General features: G+C 32.4%; 1 protein-coding gene across 1 annotated transcript in view; it reads right to left on the bottom strand.

Moving 5' to 3' along the window:
• LOC118201074 (RNA-binding protein Musashi homolog Rbp6-like) overlaps positions 1-19,885 on the bottom strand; it is a 560,394-nt gene that overhangs the window by 45,560 nt on the left and 494,949 nt on the right. The window contains exon 10 of the mRNA XM_085811638.1: positions 5,967-5,999. Within this exon, the coding sequence (XP_085667764.1) occupies positions 5,967-5,999 (33 nt within the window). The remainder of the gene's footprint in view (positions 1-5,966; positions 6,000-19,885) is intronic.

Raw genomic sequence — 19,885 nt, 5'->3', positions numbered from 1 at the left:
TATGTATAGATGGATATAAATGGAGATTTTCATAAAAGATTCAGGAATTAAAAGGAGTAAGCGCACAATGATTCATTTGGTTTTTAAAATTAGATCTAATATACTTAAATATCTTCCTGAAAACCACATGGCATTCGTTACAGGCTTAAAAACTAAGATCATGGTGTAAGACTTGGATTAAGGTAAATTTCCAGGAATTTTTTTTCCACTGGTGGGTACTAGGCATTATAGACCGGAAGTGGTGGGCACTTTACTATGGAGGCACTTAATTGGTTAGCCACCGTTGCCTTCTATGAAGAAACAGACAATTTACATCTGTGCCTTCTCCGGGATTTGAACCCCGGCTCTTCGGTACGGCAATCAGCATCATTAACCACAAGGAAAAAATAATGAAACATAAATATATTATATAAGGATTATTTTTGTCCTTCTGTTTAAAAATTAAAGCATTATTTTAAGCAAACATGGTTACATATTAAAATAATCTTTTTTAGTATGTAATTGCTTAATGGAATAATCTATTGAGAAATAAAACCTATAAACTCATATCAATAAGGTTTTTCCTTTTGAAAAGAATGCAATCAGAACAACATGACTTTTGGGAATATCAACTGAAACTTAATGTCCAGTGAATATACAAGAAAAACAACAGCTGAAATCTAGACATAAATACAATGATTGAAATGTTGAACAAGGGTATTTTTCTCTTCAATTAATTAACTATCAAGAAGCATTTTTAATCACATGCCAAATAAACTGAAAATACATTTACATTTAAGAATCATTATAACCACTCAATAATTATGGTGGTTAGTGAAGGTAGATCGTAAGCTAATATGAAGTCGGGTCTAGAACTCAAGGGTGAGATCCATTTTTGTTTATCTTGAAGAGTAGAGGCGCTTGAAATGCATCGGGAAAGAAAGTACAGTTTGCGAAATCGTTCCTCTGAAACTAGCACATACTGTAAAATTTAAAGCATAATCTTTGGAAGCAGAAATTGCATAACAATAGTCAATAATATTAACGAACGCAATATTTATTCAAAATAGAAAGAAAAGTTAATCTTTCCAACTCAGTTCTTTTCAGTGATTACCTGCATTCATAACAGAAAATACCTCTACCAAAAGACAGAAGTTGTATCTTTAAAGTTTACTTAACTGATATAAACACGACAAACAAATGGTAGCTAGCAAAATTGTCACTGCGATATTTTTCATTATAAACAGCAAAAACATAAAGAAAAGTTAGTAATTTTTGTCTTCTTGATTCAATAGAAAGTTTTTCTTTTTTGCCCGGAAATGAGCTGGATGGTTATGCATTGAATTTTAAGCTTCCTTAAACAAACCAATGGCAATGAAAGACTGATTTGGTATCTTACTAAGCTTGAGAAGTTAAAAAAAACACGTATCAGAGACTGCTGCATTCAAACGACTGCTTAGTTGAATTCAAATGTTACAAGAACTGTTATACTCAGAGTGATTGCCCTTAAGTAAACGCTGTATTCAGATGTCTTGTTGTATGTGCAAAAGTACATTGGGCAACTGTAGAAATATTATTATTATTAAGTCATTGCCTGATTATATTAAACAAATGTTTTTTTCTTTTTCTAACAGAGAATTCAAATTACATTATAAGTTCTACCTCATATAACATAAGTTTTACCTCATATAATGTTAAACTTAAAATAAAATTTAAAAACCTCTTTTCGGAAATAAGATTTAGTTGTAGCAGAATTCCTTTGTACTCTTTATAATTATCGTATTACAAACAGTACGTTTTGAAATTTTCCTTCGCGTCTTTTTGAAGCAGAATCTTAAAATTACTTTTTTAAGAATATAAAATAGTAAATATAAACTTTTATTACATAATAGATTGGGGTAGAAGGTAGTTAAATTTGATTAATATATTCTTTAGTAACACTATAATACAATTATTTGTTTTAGATTTTTTACATCTGTGTCGCATTACAATTTTCAGAACAGTTCGAAAGTAGCTCTAAAAATTCCTCAGCCACAGTCAATAAAGGCGTAATGTAAATAAAAATAAAAGGTTCAGTGATTCAGCCAACTTTAATGCTTTGAACAATCGTTTTATTTTTTATAAATCGATAATATGATTTTTTTGATAAAATAATCTCTTCCTAACAAAAGCAGATAAAACATATTTCAGTTTCAAATGTATTACTGAAAAATAATTGCATGAAAAAAGCAAATTAATTATTTTTCTATTACTAAAAATTATATGTTCCTGTTTTTTGTCTTAGCTCAACATTCTAACTTCTACTTCTAATATTGTATACTTTGATTAAAAGGAAACTGGCAAAAGCATATCATTTTGAATAATTATGAATTAAATGCGGTTTCTATCTCTTTGCCCACTTCTGAGCACCGGTTTCAGCATTTGCAATATGATTGGAATGTTTCTTGAAAGTCATTTAATTGAAAAGTGTTTAGACCTTTCCACCACTTGTCTTAGCACCACTGTCTTCCCATTAAATACTGACCTCCATGGAATCAATTCTTAAGATTAATGCAATGGGTATCAGAAATCTATACAAAGAACTAGTTTCAGAATGAAGGACTCCGATTTTCTAAACCAAGAAGGCCAAGAAACGCCAGGTTTTCAACGAAAATAATGTTGATGACGGTCACCGCCAAAAAAATGGATTATGTAGCCCTAATTTATTTCTCCAGGTCAGACAGTCGATGATATGTTTTACTGTGAACTTTTAAAATGACTAAAAAAATATATTTGCAACAAAAGATCTCACCTACTGAAATGATAGGATGGATAGGATAAGGTCGATTGACCGCAACAACCATAGTGCTTTGAAGATACTAAGCCTTTAGAATGAAAATAAAACCCGCAATCCTTATTCCTTTACTCACAGACTGAGCACCATAAAATGTTTTAATTGCTAAGCTGAAATATAAACTAAATCGTCCACATTTGATTCTGGAAGAGTTTAATTAAATGACTATCAGAAGATTCCAGTAATGATGCAGGTATTGGCTTTGATGCAGAAATAAAGAAGCGGACATTTTTTAGAAAGAAGAACAGAATTAAATGGGAAATTTAGCCATTTTCTTAGAAGACCTCAGAAGTTCTCAATAGAACGCGTTCTGCCTTTGGACCAAGTCCTTGCTTTAAGCCTATCGTACTACGTTCGGCCGTAGTCTTACGTGCCGGTTAGTATTCGCATGTGAGATTTAATTACGACCAACTCGGTTAGTTATTTCTGTACAGCGTCGGCTACGTTTGAGTTAGTTAGAATTAATTTAGTTTCTTATTTTCTATCTGAAGTTCAAGTGCAGGCTTTCTGTAGGCTCGAGAAGAGCCGACTGTATTATTTCTGTGAGTGAATAAAAGGATATTTTAACCATTTTTTGGAATAATCTTTTTATAGTTTCAAGAAGACCAGCGAACAGTCGTCAGACTTTCAGACTTTTTACTTAAAGTTCTAGAAGCGAAGGACACACAAATTAACTAGAACTTTATACAATGATTACTATATATTTACCTTTGTTATAAAAGAATGTAGAAGGATTTATCGACTAAAGAATAGTTCTCTGATTATAAATGTTAATGAATATCCATCATCAGCATTAAAAATACAGTAAAATTGACTATAGTATAATAAAGAAATCTGTTGAGAGAATAGAAAACCTATCTTTATTATTCATCGTTAGGCTGAGAAACTACAATGCGTCCCATTCATGGAGGTAAGAAAGGAAGGAGTAGTGGCAAAACCGGCATTAGAAGTGAAGCACTGCTCCGAAGCTTTGGTCACCAGATGAGGTGTTTTTTGTTTACATTCAGAAGCTTACTTGACAGCGTTCTGATAGTATTTCGACACTCGACAGTTCCACACAAATCAGAAAACGGGACACTTCCGCATAAAAGAAACATTCATAGTGTGATGGATAATAGCAATTTGTATAGTTTAGTGACATTTACGCAAAATCACATCTTGGTTATTTTTCGTAACTAACTACAGCTATTTTGATTATCTTTATAATATTTTGATTTTGTTTTATAAAATTCTAAGCTGTTGAACTACAAAAATATAGATTTTAGCAAAAATGTTATGCTTAAAGAATGAAAAATATACCTTACGGTACCTTTAAAATTAAAGACATCTTTCGATACTCTTGATAGAGTATTCGCTACTTTTATTTTATGTTCCAAACGCCAAAATGTTTTAAATAAAATATATATATATTTCACATCCACATATTATTGTAATATTTTTTTTTCAAATTTTTTAGAGGAGAGGCTTTACTGTTGCTAATTTTAAACTCATCATTTTATTTTTATATATCTAGAAAATAATCACTTTGGGCTTACACGTTTTACTTATTCGGGTTAATAAAAATAAAATTACCACCAAATGCTGCAATCATCGTCAAAATTAATAAATATACACACAGATATGCCAATAAGTTAACTTTTCCTTGATTTGTAACCTCACAATTGTGTAAATATACAGATTTACACAAATGTGTGGAGCAGAAGACGGATACATTTGCGAATTCGGCGGAAGTACCATGTGCGGTCAATTTATAATGATTATAAATATTATCTAAATATATAATAACCCTAACATTGAATTGTAAACATAAACTGAAATCCTGTTGACAAATACGTTATAAAACTATTTGAGCAAGAATTATTCGTACTGGAAAGCAATCTGTTAAAAGGTATTGTAAAGCAAATTCTATGAGATGCGTACTTAAGAAAGTAATAAAGAATTTTGGAATATGTATTGTTGAAATTAAGGGTAAAAAAATATGATAAGTATAAATAAAAGAATTAATTCCCTTACATTTTATAATAACTCAGTTACAAGTTTTAAATAATACTGTATTTTAAATAAAATCCTTATTTTATTCCCTTTCAGAAATATTCAAAGAAAGTTAAGTACTATTTAAAGTATTTCGCTATTAAAATAAAAGGTGCTGTAATTTGAAATGGACCAAATAGAGCATTGATTATAAATTGACTTATATTTTTCGATTTAAAAGATGCCTCAGAAGCTAAAAAATCATGTCATATTTGAGAAAGTATTTTAGGAAGAAGCTCTATAAATAGAAAAGAAATAATGCATAATTTTAATATTAATAATATAATAAATTCTGATCTTAATTTTTGTAATCCTTGACCGAATAAAATCGAAATACTTTATTTTTTTTTCAATGTAATTAACGAAAACGTGTGAAAATATTTCATTCAAATTAAACCGTTTTGAGCAAACTGTTCTGTGAAAAGATTCCGTTCAGAATGAAATAACGTTTAAATATGTATTTTTTAAATATATTTAGGACTCTGAAGCATTGTAGAAAAAGAAAATATATACATTTATATGTATAATTACTACGTAATTACAGAATATTTACATCCGATCGTGTCAAAACCCATTGAACTTAATGGTAAATTACCCAATGTTTTGGTCACCAACGAAAAGATCGTCAGTGCTTCAAAGCAGGGTATTGGGAAACTGTTTAGTACAATTCCATCTTACTTCCTACACGTACTTCCATGGTCCCATTCAGTTTACTCTATTTCCAAAAACGTATGTTATCAGTCAAGTTAAAACTCTATTCTTAGATTAAAAAACTGCATTGTTAGAAATAACAGAAGGTTGAATTTTACCATTTTTTAGTATCTATGTAGGCATAGGTACTAAAAAACCTATGTGGACATAGATACCTTGCATTTGAAAATGTATTCTTTTTATATAGTTTCAAAATAACACAACAAACAAATCAGATATAATTTATTTAATATTAGCTTATCAGAAATAATATTTTAAATAGCAGGTTTACTTATCAGAGTCATTTATCACAATACTGAAAAAATGAACAATGAAATAATTATTATTAACTGAAGCAGATAATTAGATATCTAAATTTATTTATCCAGTATGTAAAAGAAACAAATATTCAATAAGCAAAATCGCCACCTACCGTCCGTGAGGGCTCCTAGCGGCCACACCAGGTCTTCACATGTTGTTTGAAAAGAAACGGATTAAAACGTATGGATCTGATCGTGCACGACATTAAAGATATTACATTAGTCACGGTGAACGAACCAATGGTAAAGCCCATATTCCAATACTTTACTCTGGGTGACCAGAATAAACATTTGAATTGATTTTCCTCGGTAATAGAATGGAAAATAGCCAACAGTCAAGTAATGGGATATTGATTCAGTGAGTTCGAAGCAAGATGGCTGCAGCGAAAAGATCCATCTGCTATCTTCCGGTGACGTTAGGTTAGTCCGCGTGAAATATTTATCGGAAATTTCATTCTGGAGAGTAACCAGTGCGTGTCTCTCTGTTCAAATGCAGAAATGGTTACAGGAAAGCCAGATTAAGGTTCCGAGGAATAGGTCGACAACAAAGAAATACAGTTTACTCAAATATAGGAAGCAAATTTTCATATATTCTAAACGCCTTCACTAAACCATCGCATCTTATTTACAGAATATTAATAATATGTATAATGTGAAGGAGAATTTCTTTTTGATTCAGATACCAATTAAACGCATAATTTAAGATGCATCAGTGAGCGATTAAGGGAAATAATGTAAGGTATCTTATTCTAGTTGCAAAAAAGTGTCTGTGTCTACATCCTTGGATTGGATTTATTAGAATATGGCAAAGTACACTAGAGCTATTTGCCTAAGGTACGAGATGCCTTCATGGAAGACTTTAAGAAGGAAACTAGTTCACATTCATGTTACACATGGGGAAAAAATGAAAACTTACATGCAGCCAGCCCATTCGCCCGAATTTACATCTGTCTCGATTTATCATAATTATGTTATGCAGAAATTATCTGGTATGAAGAAACGTTAGCATATATGTATGAAAAATGTTTAAACATTTATATAAAAATATCTACACATTTTGGAAATAACATGAAAGGATTGTTGCAGAAGTTTTTATTAAAGTATTTGCCTAAAGGAATAACAAAGAACCTGAATAGGTAGGTCATGTTAAGTTATTTGGATATGGCAAATCCACGAGGGCTATCTGCCCAAAGGATGCCTTCGTTCTTTTCTAAGAGAAACTGGCTTTCATGTTCACCTGAATATGTAGACTATATGTGTAATTTTGAGTGTAGCATTAATTCTAAGTATTGTACATTGAATTGTCTCAATTTAATTTTACAGTGCTGGTCCATTCATGCTGTTAGTTTTCAGACTCATAATTCATTTCAATGCTGTAAATTATGCACACCATCTGCAATGCTCTAACATTTGATTTTCTGACACGTTGGCTATAACATAGGAAGACATTTTTCAGAAACAAAATGTACATTATAAGTTTTTTCTTCTCTGAAAATAATAATCATTTGAAAGTAAAGTGTCACGATTATTTTGAAAAAAATTCTTGCAGTCCGAGAATCATCCTACAAAAAGAAACGTAATTCAAAAAAAAGTTTTGTAAAGAAGTCATTGTTGAACAAAATTAATAAATGCTGAGTTTTATAATATTTTTCCCTTTTGGATATTTTAATGATTATTGATGGATTTAATATGCCAAATGAATTGAATACAAGGTCTTAATTCTAAACCAAAATCAACGATAGAGTTTTTTTTACTTAGAATAAACAAAAAATTAATGTATATATGCATTTATTTAATTATTAAACAACTGATCACATTTTAGCTATCTGTTTTCGTTATGTTGCATATACAAAACAAAACAAATCTTTTTGAACTTTGAGCACATTAAGTTGATCCTTATAAAAATATATTAAAACCTTCTGAACTTTACCATTGGTTCATTTTGCATATTACAGACATAAAATCACAAAACAGTAAAAAGTAAAAACAAAATTATATAGTACCAGAATACGCTATTGCTATTTATAAAAAATCTGATATATACAGCGTTTCATAAAAGTGATCGGATTCCTGAATTTCGATAATAATATCAAAAATGTGAATTCATTCAAATGGCTTTATTTAAAGTATACGTTTACCTAGTATTCTTCTTGCACTAAATATCGTAATTGATCCACCGCGAGTTCTTTATTGTTGGAATTAACTTGGGTTTTTGGCACTCTTCTTTTTTTCTGTGAGCTTTAAAAACTGTATAAAGCCGCTACTATTGTAAAATAACATACTGTGATATTGGGAATTCCGCTGTAGTGTACATAGAATTAGGTGCCCTTTCGATTGGCGACACATTTGTTGAATTTTGGCGATAAAATCCCGTTTCTGGTTACCATGATAGTTTTAACTTAATTTCTGATACTTTTTTAAGTGAAAATAGATAGATGAGTACATGGACAAAGTCAAGGCAGTGCGCAATACCTAGTTTGTTCAATTCTCTGATTTTTTTAAAGTGAAAATAGATCGATGCGTACATGGATACCGAATTTGTGCAATCTTTTGACTTCTTATTTTGGTTTTGTGTAGCGGCCATTTTGAAATTGTTCCTTTCTGGCTCCGATTTTGGCGTCAAAAAAGAATCGCCAAATAAACAAGGGGCATTCAATTGTAAACTTTTATCGGGAATTCTTACTTTTTACAGATTTGGGATTAAAGAAAGCTAAAATTTCTGTTCTCCTGGGTGTGGAATTTTTAACTGGTCATCTAGCCATTGTCATCAGTATACCAATTACAACTTTAATAATTCCTTTAGTAATGAATACTCTCGATCAGAGTAAGCAACTGTTTTTACAACAGGCCAAACACAAATTCAAAAGTTTCATGCAGGTCGGATATAAGAAATTTATTAAAATATCAAAATTAGATGACGAATACAAATAATCTCTTTGCTATTAACAAACCAAACAAAACAAAACCTAGAAGATTTTAACGATAACCCCAAAGGGCTCACTTAAAGTTTAATATGGTTTATCAGTAGAAATTATCAATAGATATGGACCAGGTGGAATAGCGAAATATTTTGTAGGATATTAGATGAATATGCTTTTATACTGACATTGGGAATTTAATATATTTTCTGCATATTCAAAAAGTGAAAAGATATGTAATGTGATTTTATAAAAAATTTAAATTAATTAAATGTATGATTAATTAAACACATTTTTAGCCCAAAAGAAGTATTCGTCTCGAAACACGATTTTGCGTTATTTTGGTGTTTGCGTTTCGAATGAAAATCCATTCGGAAAAATGAAAGATACTTATATCTATCTATCTTTGAAACTGAATCTGTCTGTTATCGAGTAGCAAACGAAGCTATTTAAAAGCAATGGATGAAATTCTTAAGAATCTTATATTTTTACTTTTCAATCGGATTGCTTTAAATAAAAATGCATTTAATTCACGATAAATAATTAAAACATTACGTATTTTTATAGAATGAATGAATGTATTTTTATAGAATTATGAAGTTATGTATTTTTCACTTTTCAGATTTAAAGAAAATATATAACGTTCTCATGTTAGTCTAAATATGCATTTATCTAGTATCCTATGGAATGTTTCGCAATTCTATCTCGGCCATGTCTGCTGGTATACGGTAATAAACCTTATCCAACTTTAAAATAACCTTTTTAGGAGACCTTAAAATCTGAACACAGATAAAAAGTAAAAAAAAATAATATTTCTTAAAAACTGCATCTAGTGCTTTTAAATAGTTTAGCTTGTTGATTAATAGCATACAGATCATATATGAAAGAATAATATCTTACGTTTTCTCAAATGGCAACAGTCTCGAATGTAAAGTGAAACAACTCATAAAAAATCAAACAAAGCAAAATTGTGTTTCGAGATTAATAGCTCTTTTGGGCTAATAACAACCTTATAAAATAACATAAAAAATTAATAAATAAATAAAAAATCTGAAAGGTTTCAGATTTTAAATATTCTGAAAGGTTCCGCGCGCTGGAGATAAGTTTTTTTTCCCAGTGTTGCCATTGCTCGCTTTTAAATCGTTGAATTTGTTACTTAAAAATTCGCTAAAGTTTTACAAAACATGAAATCGATAATAAAACAAATTCAAAATTTCGTCTTCCACATGCCCATATCCGTAGGAGGATTACATCATTCAAAATTCGATGGCTCTATGTACCGTTGTTTTATCACAATGAGAGAAATATACATATATTTATTTTTATAATGTATGTATATACATATAAATGAAATTTATACATATATATATATATATATATATATACATATATTTATACGAGTTTTCATAATTTAATTTCTTCAAATATAATGTAGGACTCTAATATTTGGTGGCAACAGTTTGAAAAGCGATTCGCCATTTATAGTGATTCAACGCAAAATCGCAAAACGAAAACAGTAGTCCTTTAGGGACAAAGCCCCTTTAGACTAAAAAATAATAATAAAAAAAATTTAAAGAGAAAGAAAGAAAATTTGAAAGGTTTCAGATTTTAAACTACATCCAAAGGGGCGTTTTTTTAACGTTTTGTGTGTAACATTTATTTATTAAATATCATGTTCTTCGCACTTAAACCATAAAATTCAGTTCAATAGCAATGTCGCAAAATAATTTTAAAATGAACATATCTTTAGAATTTCTGATACACAGTGTAGCGCGCTGGAAGTAATTCCCCCCCCCCTGTACAGTGTTGCCATTCCTCGCTTTGAAATAGTTGAGCTTCTTAATCAAAAATTCTATAATGTCTGACAAAATATGAACTATATAATAAAACAAATTCCAAATTAAGGCTTCCAGATGACCATATTCGCAGTAGGATTACGTCATTCAAAATTGGATGGCTCTAGGTACCGTTGTTTAATGACAATGCGAGAAATCTACATACATTTATGTAGATTCTTCGTTATTTAATTTCTTCAAATATAATACAGGGCGATAATATTTGGTGGCAATAGTTTGAGAAGTGAAACGGACATACAGAGTGATTCGACGCAAAATCGCAAAACGAAAACTATAGTCCTTCAGGTACAAAGCCCCTTTGGACTAATAAAACGTAGAATAGACTATAAAAACAGGAAAGATAAACAACCTTTTAATGAAAAATTTCGCATTGGTTCTTTGCACTGAACTAGTTTATATTTGCAGAGATATAGACGATATAGCAAATCGCACGTAGCTTTTCAATCGTTCGGCATTTAGCCTCGATCGGTTGTCGCTTTTAATTATTCACACTGCTGAAAAGATTTCTATAAAACAGAAGTACTTTAGAAAAATGTCATGATTTGGACGTGGAAATATTTAGAAAATTATCTAATTTTCTTAAAACTTTTTGAATTTCCATATTCTGAAATGCAATTCAATTAAATTTTCTTTTGTAAATCTATTACTGCCATTTCTAACTTATCATTTTTAACTCTTATTTCCATTTATATTAAATGGCAGGAAAAAATATTAAAACTAAGAACTTTTTTCCGATATAAGTATTTTAAATCGCGATTCAAATTCGATTCTATTTTTTTCATTTGCTGGGCATATTTTCGTGTTTCTGAAGGAGTTTCTTTTCTCATGTGTTTAAAATGTGACGCGTTGTTTGGCAACAGATATTTGTTCCAAATTTCAAGTTTTCTTTCTAAAGCTTTAATTGTATCAAGCATGTGTAACGTAGAAACTGGCGGTTTCCTTGCAGTTCTATATTTACGTCATTCAGATGCTGAATTATATCAACGAGAAAGGCAGCATCATACAGCCATTCTTTATCATTGAGTTGGGAAATGGATATTCTTTCATTTAAACAAAGAACTAAATTTCAATTTTTAAGTTATATACATTTTTAATATAGCACTTCTACTCAACAAGCGTATTTCTACGTTATATAAATTACATTAGCATGTTCAATATTCAAATCTTTAAAAAATTCTTTAAACTGGCAATGAAGTAATGCTCGAAATTTACGAAAACTTATAAGTTTTATTATAGGCGTTGACATTTGTCATATTTAAAGTTTTTCCGCAAAAGTTCTCTTCATAAATTATGTAATGACTCACAAATATTTCTCCCCTTGTCAAGTTTTTAATATCTTTGAATAACATTCCGAGATTCTCACGTTCATGCTTCCCATTGCTCATGCTGCGTCGGTTGGTATGCCGACAGTCTTCTTCAATGGAAGTAAGTTCTCCAACAGCCATTTTAATCCATTGTACAGGTCTTCATCTGCTGTAGCGGGTTCTGTTATCACTTGTTGTAGTAGTCACATATCGGTATCTGGAATCGATTCCTCTTACAAATATAGCTAGTTGTGATGTGTCACTGATGTCACAACTTTGATGCCAAAAAACATTATTTAAATCTTTCAGTGCGTTCACCTAAAGCTGCAACAATGTTTTCAGACAGATCTTCTGTTCTTCTCGCAGTTGTAAATCTTGATAAACTAATTGTGGAAATAATGTCCTTTTTGTCAGAAAAAGATAGTTCTGCAACAGAAATTGGGCATTCTTTAAATCATCTCTCCATGAGCAAATGTTTCATTTTTTCGGTTAAAATTTGACTAACACGGATACTGAATCAGAGTTTAAAATGTAAAAAGCTTTTCCTTTCTCGTTAAAACTTCTATTTGAAAGTTTCATATTTTTATTTGTTTTGAGGACATTTTTCCAACAGCAAAAATACGGCAAGTGTTTGTAAAAATAACCCACAAAAAATTAATTTTGGGCCGACGCAATTAATTTAAAATTTTAAAATACTGCTTACCTTTTCATTAAAATGGCGCAATAACAAGTCACAAAAATAATCAACACAAAATACACACAAAAATGCTATATGTTTTGTAAAAGATTTGAAATTAAACTTAAAGAACTATGGCGAAACAAACAGCTCGTATAATTGCGAACGACTCTCAGCACAGATTGCATACACCTTTGTGCGAAACTCGTTGGCTGTTTAGGTAAAATAAGCGAATAAAGCAACTTAGTTTGATTTGGGTACGCACAAATCTAAAAGATAATAGTCTTATATACCATTCTTATGACAAAGTAACCTCTTTTCGCTGGCGTGTTGGATATGCGATCACTGGATCGCATTTATGGTGGATGTTTCAAACCCAATTCTTGTGGAGCATTTGTTTAAAACATTTGGGAAGATTCACCTAAAATAACATATCTAACTACCGAGAAGAAGGACTATTAACTTCTATGCTGAAGTTTCCCATTTCTTTCAATTTACGACGGGTGGCGCAGTTGATGGAGCGTTATCATCAAAGATGAGGAATGCCAGGTACCCAGATGACGCAAACCGAGTCAGCGGATAACGTATTCTATCACTTGACGTAAAGAATATTTAGATTCCGACTTGTGATTAATTAGACTGCTATCAGATACAACGCTTGTGTTAAAGAATAAAATAATTTTTAATCCTTGTCAAATTTGGTTTGGAACAACTGCCTATGTCTCTTCTCTAAAAGCGAGAAACCTAATAATCCGAAATGTGTCGACCTCGAGCTTTAACGGGCCGCACAGAAACGTCAACCCGCCGCGGGCTACTCACTCCTGCTTTAAGTGATTCACAAAGTTCTGATTTAGGCTCAGGAACTATGACTTCTGAGAATTTCAGTTGTTTTTAATATTAGTTCTTTGTTTTATATAGGACGTCTTTGATTGTTGTTAATACTTTGAATAAAAGTTCGCTACTAAAAAAAAGAGGGGGCGTTAAATCGATCATTTTTATAAAATTTCTAATTTCGCTTTTTCTACAACTGCAAATTAAGAATAAATTGATGAATTTGTTATTATATATGTTTTCTTGAAAAAGGCCGTAATAAATAATTGAAATAATATAACCTAAGAAAATTTAATTTAAGAATTCAAAAAGACGACCTTTTAGATGCTTCCTATTACTTCGATTGAAAAAATTGTCATATAGTTACATATTGCATTTATTGTAGACAATTTTTATTTGCAATTTCAGTACTCTGTAATTTTAACAAAAAAGTATTACGTCTTTTCAAAGTAAATATAATAATTCATAAGTTCAGTATTTTAGTTTCGTAAAAATATTTAGTATCAAAAAGAAGGCTAGGGAAACGTAAACCTTCAAGGTAACCGTGTTTTTATGTTTTCATATTTGGTACACAAAACGTTGACAGACTAAATGTCTCCGATCACTTTTGTAAGTAAACATTTGCACACATCATCTCAATCAGATAGCACAATTAATTATCTCTGAAACAGCTCTGGATAGAAATAAAGTTCTCATTTGATAAATGAATCAACTAAGGCAGGCTTTCAGACTAATTTCAGTGTCTTCCTCAGTTCATTTTAGTAAAAGTTTTAATATGAGCTTCTCATAGAAACAGTTCCAGTTAGTAAGTTGTTTTTCAGCCTATTAAAGATCTAAATATCTTTTAGGCTGCCCCTAAAATCAACAGCAACAAATGGCCCTTCATGTGTAAAAACAGGCCGTGAAAAACATTTTCAATAGCATACGGCTTAAATCGCATTCCCCTAAAATAAATGTCGATTTTAGAAGGGAGATAAAATTGAATTATATCACCTAAAATATTTCTAATTTTAGCGTTTCAGTAAACGCTGTTTTCAAATCAATGTTTTTGAAATAATATTTAGCAACGTAAAGAGATTATTTTAGAAATTTATACTCTAAAACGTAATATATGTAGCTGTAAGCAACGCCGCAGATTTGAATATTTTTTAAGGATTTGTTTCTAACATTTCCTAACAAATTCTTAAATTTACAAATTTTAGAAGAAGTACTTGAAAAAAAAAACAGAAGATATAACTGTTTTTTTAATACTTTTTTATTTACAAATAATTTTACATTTATTTTTAAGGACTACAGATTATGTAGATAGTAGGATTTAAAAAAATGTTTTGATTCTTATTCAGATTAGCATTACTGTTAATTTAATATTTCATTTGGTTATGGGCACAACCAAACTGATACTAGCTATGCAAAAGATTGAAACAAAAGAATCTGAAGATTCCAAATAATGAAAGGGAGAGGAAACGAGAGGAATTTTCGAATGGATTAGAAAATTGGTGCGTGTTTGTAATGCAATCTGAAACACATTAATATTGATTATATATAGGGTTTAAAATCCTTTTGTAATGGTACGAAAACTTCTTCCAGCTTACATTAGTTTACGTGAACATGTAAATTAAAATCGGATTTAAAAGTACAGTTTTAATGATACTTGTTCGATTAATCAAGTAATCTTCAAACCTTTTCAAATGTTATAGGTAATATGTGAAGAAAATTAAACAAAAGTATTGTACTTTAAAAAACTTTTAATATAAAATTCATGTAGTGTACTTATTAATAGTATTAACTTGTACTGCAGAGGTGTCATCTGCCACTGACAAAGGTGTGCTTGCATTTTTTTAAAGAAACTTTCGTAGCGCAGCTCTACTGATGTAATCTGCAGTCGTATTTCAAAATTTTGCTTTTAAATTTGTTTCTATATTTTTTTATTGCCAGATAAGTTTAGAGATAGTTTTCAGTTAAATGCATGTTTTGGATTGGCATTAAAATGTTTGTAGCTATGTTGTAAGGATCTTAAGTTTTACTAACGTTTATTTTATTTAAATCTTTACTATCACTTCTTATTTTCTACTTCCGGCCAGAATTATAAGCGTTAAGGATTTTATGCAAAGTTTGTCTGGCGAACGCCAAGTATTTAAGTGTGGCCTTTTTGCCAAGCGAAAGAGAGAGGAAGCAGTGAGTTCGAAGCAGGCCGCTTACCTTAGAAGTTACGCAGTTGCTATTTGCCTTCCAGACCAGAGGTTTTAATCCTCTTGATAAATTAAACGTATTGTAGTGTTCACAGTCTCTGTGCTACATACGCTTCCTGTTATTATAAGGCCAATCTTCCACGTGTATTATTCTAAAGTTAAATTAGAGTTTAGTTTTATTTTTATACTTTTTTACGTTAGACCCCGAGTGGAGGGTCAGTGTATTCCGAAGTACGGAAGTTATTGTATATAGAGAAAAATAAAGGGTTTCGTATACCCTTCGTCTGTATCCTGTCTACTTACCACAATTAGTGAACATAGCTTTAGTAAGCTCTCTGTTCCGAGTCAGGTCCTTGTATGTTCCCGAAGAAGGTTAGAAGGAACATTGAACCTGATAGTGGCGCCCAACGAAGAAGAATAACCATGGCCGAGTTTCAAGAAGAACCTGTGCTGCCTGCAGAAACGGCTCAGAATCCAGAAATGCCAGCTGCCGCCCTGGAAGGATTCGGTTACATCGTCCAGACCATGCGCGCTTCGATGAAACCAGAAGCAACGTTTAATGGAAACTCACCGGTAACCAGTTTTTTGGAAAAATTGGATGACCACTTCATGCTCTACCCCGTGCACGAGTTTCAAAAAGTTACCTTAGCTACCAGCGCTTTGAGGGGCCAAGCGCTTAACTGGTTCAAATCTATCGGCAGAAGTCTCTTGGGTCAAGCAGGAAGTCCCACCTATACTTACGAAAATTTCAAGACTGCCCTACTAAAAGCCTTCCCTGTTGTAAGGGATCGTGCGAAATTAGAAACGGAACTTTTTAGTATATATCAACAAAGAATCGAAAACCTCTCGAGCTTTATTTTAAGAAAAATTCACGTTTTCAAGCTCTTGTATGGAAACCGTCCGGATCCTGAAATAATTCAAGTGATTTTGCCGAGGTTACTACCCCAAGTGCAAGACTTTATTGAATTAAGAAACCCCACTACACTGGAAAAGTTATTTGAGCTAGCAATCCAGTTTGAAAGTAGAAGAACGGCGGACGTCGAAAGAAGACGCCAATATCAACAGCGAAACCAATTTGGTACGCCAAGACTACAACAAACTCAAGCATACGGCTACGGAGATAAAGCGATTCAGTGGGCAAGGAAACCCGAGCATTCAAAAACAGCCGGCGAACGTCGACAGTTCAATAGCAACCCAGGAAAAAAGTCTCAAGGCCAGGGGAAAAAGAAGGAAATCACGGAAAGGAAAAATAATTTAAACTAAAACGGATTTCTGCTGACGAGAGGGTGCGGAAATCCGAAGGCCACGAAAACCCCTCTTCCTACAAGTTAAATACAGTAATGGTGAAAAATTTGACTCTTCCGAAGATTGAAGTCTTGGTGAATAATATCCCGGCCACCGCACTCCTGGATACCGGCGCGCAGTGTTCCTGTGTGGCAGAAGTCTTTTTTAGAAAGTATTTTCGCAGATACCGCATATATAATGCGGATAATACGACAGTATTAGCGGCGCAAGGAGAAAAATGTAAGTGCGTAGGTAAAGTACCTTTGTATATCCGTATCAAGGACGAACAAGTAAAGGTGATGTTTTTTATAGTAAAGAATTTGCAAGCACATTTGATCCTAGGAATAGACTTTCTTTCAGGCGCACAAGCTACACTGGATTTTAATGAAGCGTCCCTTAAGCTGACAATGAAACCAGTGCGTGTAGAAAAGGTTGAACCGCCAAGGTTAAATCTTGACCACTTGCCTAATGACGAGCAAGATAGAATCCGACAAGTGGTAAGTGAATTTGCTTCGTTATTTAGTGATATTCCAGGATTTACTCAGGTTACTAACCATAGTATTGACACCGGAGATGCATTGCCAGTTCGTCAAAAACCATACCGGTATGATAAGAATAAGGAAAAAATTATAGAATGGCATATTACCGATATGCTACGTAAAAAGATCATAACGCCCATCTCAAGTAGTTATGCTAGCCCGGTGGTTTTATGTAAGAAAAATAATGATTATCCTTTGGAGCATCCAAAAAGGTGGAGATTCGCTATTGATTACCGTAAATTAAATTCCATAACGAAATATCCCGTATATCCGTTGCCGATCATAGAAGAAATTTTAAGGAACATAAAATCAACCAAATTTATGACGACTTTAGACTTAACGACTGGTTATTTTCAAATAGGGGTGAGGTCTGAGGACGTGCCTAAGACTGCTTTTATAACCAAGTCTGGCACTTATGCATTTTTGCGTATGCCGTTTGGCCTTTCAGGCGCCCCGGCAACATTTCAGCGATGCATGGACATTGTGTTAAGACCTGTTCTTGGAAAGTCCACATTTATCTATTTAGACGATATCATTATTACTAGTGATAATCTCGACCAACATATACAGGATTTAAGACAGGTGTTTTCTTTATTAAATGAGGCCGGTCTAAAAGTTAATGTCGAAAAGTGCAAATTTGCAGCCCCTGAATTAAAATATTTAGGTTACAAAATATCGCAAAAAGGGATCGAGACAGATGAATCAAAAATAATCGCTGTACAAAAGTATCCGACTCCAAACACGGCAAAGAAGCTCTCTTCTTTTCTAGGACTTTGTTCATATTATAGGTCCTTTATAAAAGATTTTGCGGCTATCGCTGAGCCATTGTTAAAATTATAAAGGAAAAAGGCAAGATTCTCGTGGACGGCCGAAGCCAATAGTGCTTTCGAAAAATTAAAACAAGCATTAACGCAAGCCCCTGTGTTGAAATTTCCTGAAAAGGATGAAAATTTAGAAATTTCAGCGGATGCTTCGGATTATGCGGTAGGTGCGGTACTTTCGCAAAATCAGCAGCCCGTGGCATTTTTTAGCCGAACTTTGAATCAAACACAAAGAAACTATTCCGCGACCGAGAGAGAGGGACTTGCAGTTCTGTTAGCAGTGCAAAAGTTCCGAGTCTATTTTGGAAAGGCGCCGATAACAGTATACTCTGATCATGCGGCGGTAACTAGATTGTACTCAGGGAAAAATTTATCCCCAAGGTTAATAAGATGGGCACTCAAGCTGCAAGAATATAATCTGGTAATCAAGCATACCCCCGGAAAGGAAAATATCGTAGCAGATGCCCTATCACGAATTAAATTTGACGAACAGGGTAATACCGTAAAAGTTGCAATGCTTACAGCGTGTACAATAAATTCCCGAGAAACTGTAATAACAGAACTGGGTAAGGATCCTGAGTTTGGAAGTATTTATGAGTATTTGAAGGATCCTGAAAATTTTAGCCACCAAAATATTGTGGCGATAAGGAATAGGGCGGCCCATTACGAACTAATAGATGGTCTATTATTCTACACAAAAACTACGAATTCCAACAACGAATTTCGACCTGTTATCCCAGCTAGTCTTAGATTAAATATCCTTCATGAGCTCCATGACAGCCCTTTAGCTTCTCATGCTGGTATTCGAAAAACTATCCAACGCGTACGCGAGGCAGTCTACTTTCCTGAACTGCAAAAGTTAACAAGGGCGTATGTCCAGTCCTGCCCAACATGTCAAGCCGTTAATTATATTAATTTCCGCCCGACCGGGTTTCTAAATAGTATTAAATCCGAATTTCCAAATGAAATAATTGGCATCGATTTATTGGGCCCTTTCCCAAAAAGTCAGTTAAATAAAAGTCGCTATCTCCTTGTTATGGTTGATCATTTTAGTAAATGGACCGAAATTGTTCCCTTAAAACGAGCCTCCGCGAAATTGGTTACCGATTCTATTTTAAATAAATATATTTTAAAATACGGGGCGCCCCTCAAAGTTATATCGGATAATGGTCCTCAATTTCTAAGTAATATATTTGAAGACATGTGCAAAAAACTGGGCATACGTCATTTAAAAATGGTCCCGTATCGGCCGCAATCAAATATAGCGGAACGGGTCAACAGAAATATAGTGAAAATTATCCGTAGTTATGTTAAAAATTTTCATAAAAGCTGGGATAACTATGTCAATGAATTTGCTTTCGCCCTTAGGACCGCAAAACATGATACAACGGGCAAAACTCCTGCTGAGTTATTTCTAGGCAGAAAGATTATAACACCGTTAGATAAACTATTTTATGTGCAACAAAGAGCCCCAGAATTTAAAATGGGTGATATAGAAAAACTAATAAAAGAAGCAAAAAAGAATACGGAAGTAGCACAAAGAAAACAGAAATTATATTATGATTTGAAACGACGGGGAGTAACTTATAAAGTAGGGGATGAAGTTTTAAAAAT

This window comes from Stegodyphus dumicola, chromosome 2, assembly GCF_044657685.1.
Source record: "Stegodyphus dumicola isolate Sdum_Otavi_A_Nest chromosome 2, ASM4465768v1".
Classification (NCBI taxonomy): Eukaryota; Metazoa; Arthropoda; class Arachnida; order Araneae; family Eresidae; genus Stegodyphus; species Stegodyphus dumicola.
The sequence above is the reverse complement of the archived record's forward strand: the minus strand, read 5'-3'. Positions and strand labels throughout refer to the sequence as shown.